At 40.7% G+C, this 1,532-nt stretch overlaps 1 protein-coding gene across 5 annotated transcripts in view; it reads right to left on the bottom strand.

Moving 5' to 3' along the window:
* Positions 1-302: 302 nt before the first annotated feature.
* Positions 303-1,532, bottom strand: part of LOC119322267 (bidirectional sugar transporter SWEET6b-like) — a 4,600-nt gene continuing 3,370 nt past the window's right edge. For all 5 annotated transcript variants that reach the window (XM_037595760.1, XM_037595759.1, XM_037595758.1 and 2 more), the window contains 3 exons: positions 1,477-1,532; positions 815-934; positions 303-701 (listed from right to left, as the gene is read on the bottom strand). The exon at positions 1,477-1,532 is cut by the window's right edge and continues 1 nt beyond it. In XM_037595760.1, the coding sequence (XP_037451657.1) occupies positions 540-701; positions 815-934; positions 1,477-1,532 (338 nt within the window). In that variant the 3' untranslated portion in view covers positions 303-539. The remainder of the gene's footprint in view (positions 702-814; positions 935-1,476) is intronic.

Below are 1,532 nucleotides of genomic sequence, written 5' to 3'. Positions count from 1 at the left end.
TCATACTTCCCGCAAAAAAGAGGTCGATGTGGTAACAAGGCAGCCTCACGGGAAAAGAGCAGGAGCCATCCAACTGAACCGGTAATTAGAGGTTAAGTCTGTGTCTCGTTTACGCTGACACCAGGTTCAAGTTGCATCACCAATAAGATGCCCTTTGGGTGTTTTTGTGCAGAAAACAAAAGAGGACCTTGCCCGAAACATAATACAAACACATCGTGGATATTGAATAAAATAATTTAACAAAGCCACCACACACTGTAATTAACAAATCAATTGTATCATCACGTAAGAGCAGATTGAAAACAGGCAAGCATACGTGGTTTTCATAATATATCTCTGGGATAACTCAGCTGCATTGGTATTAATATACACTTGCAGTTTGCACTGTAGTCTCGGACAGACGACAATGGTTCACAAAATTAAAGGCAATCTCAGACTCTACTAGCTAACAAAAAGTACAACTAATTAACATCAGACCTGTTGAAGTATCATCCGGTATTAACTACTCAAAATCTTTAGGGCTAAAAAGGAAGCAAAGCTTATTTCTCTATGGTGACGGAGACGTTGCCGCTGGTAACGGCGTTTTTGGTGAGGACGGTGGGCAGCTCGACATTCTTGCCCTTCTTGGGGGTAGATCTGTAGTAGTACCCGTAAAGGATCAGCTGGATGAGGCCGAAGATTGTACCGAGGGCATTGGGGATCTGCACAGAATTTAAAGAGGACATAACAATTAGATCGAACCGCGCTGAGGAATTCTTGATTGTAAGTCTGGATGGGTTTGTGACTTTTTTTTATCCAATGTGTATGTACATACCGTGATGTAGATGTCAAACTTGATTAGCGCATAGCCCGTCCAGCAGAGACCGTTGAGGAAGTTTACCAGTGACAGGAAGAATGGCATGTACTCCACACTCTTGGTCCTGATCACTTTACCCTGCAAATAAGCAGTACAATATTACTACTTTCATCTTAAAAAAATTGAGTTATATTAGTATTTAGTACACTCGTTAGTTTGTAAAAGCGTCTGTCATTAACAATTAGCCTGAGCTAGTAATTCACCCTGTAAAGGACTTTGAGATAGAAATAAACCGTAGGCCTTTTTGATTAAAAATATATGATGTAGCATATTGTAGAAGAATTTGGGTGCGTGAGAGGTGAACAACTCAATTCGGACTTTTTTTAAAAGGGTTTTGGCATGAACGTTAAAACATGAAAGGTGGGTGCACCTTTTAGATGGACACAGATTTTCAAGCAGAATCAACAACAAACAAGGGGTACTACTTAACAAATTGAGGTCTGTCAAAAGTATCTACTAGAACTTTAAAAATAAATTATAGGCAGGTATTTTTCTAGACAACGCATCATTACCACACCATACGTGCACAACGCAGATTAATTAGCCACATGAACTAACAAGTTAAAGCAGTTATCAAAGATCGCAGGTCGACGATCCATAAGTTAGGGTGGTGTACGTACCATGATGGTGAGCGGGGAGGCGTACATGATGGAGCCGAAGATGACGCAGAGGATGC

This window comes from Triticum dicoccoides, chromosome 6B (assembly GCF_002162155.2).
Source record: "Triticum dicoccoides isolate Atlit2015 ecotype Zavitan chromosome 6B, WEW_v2.0, whole genome shotgun sequence".
NCBI lineage: Eukaryota > Viridiplantae > Streptophyta > Magnoliopsida > Poales > Poaceae > Triticum > Triticum dicoccoides.
The sequence above is the reverse complement of the archived record's forward strand: the minus strand, read 5'-3'. Positions and strand labels throughout refer to the sequence as shown.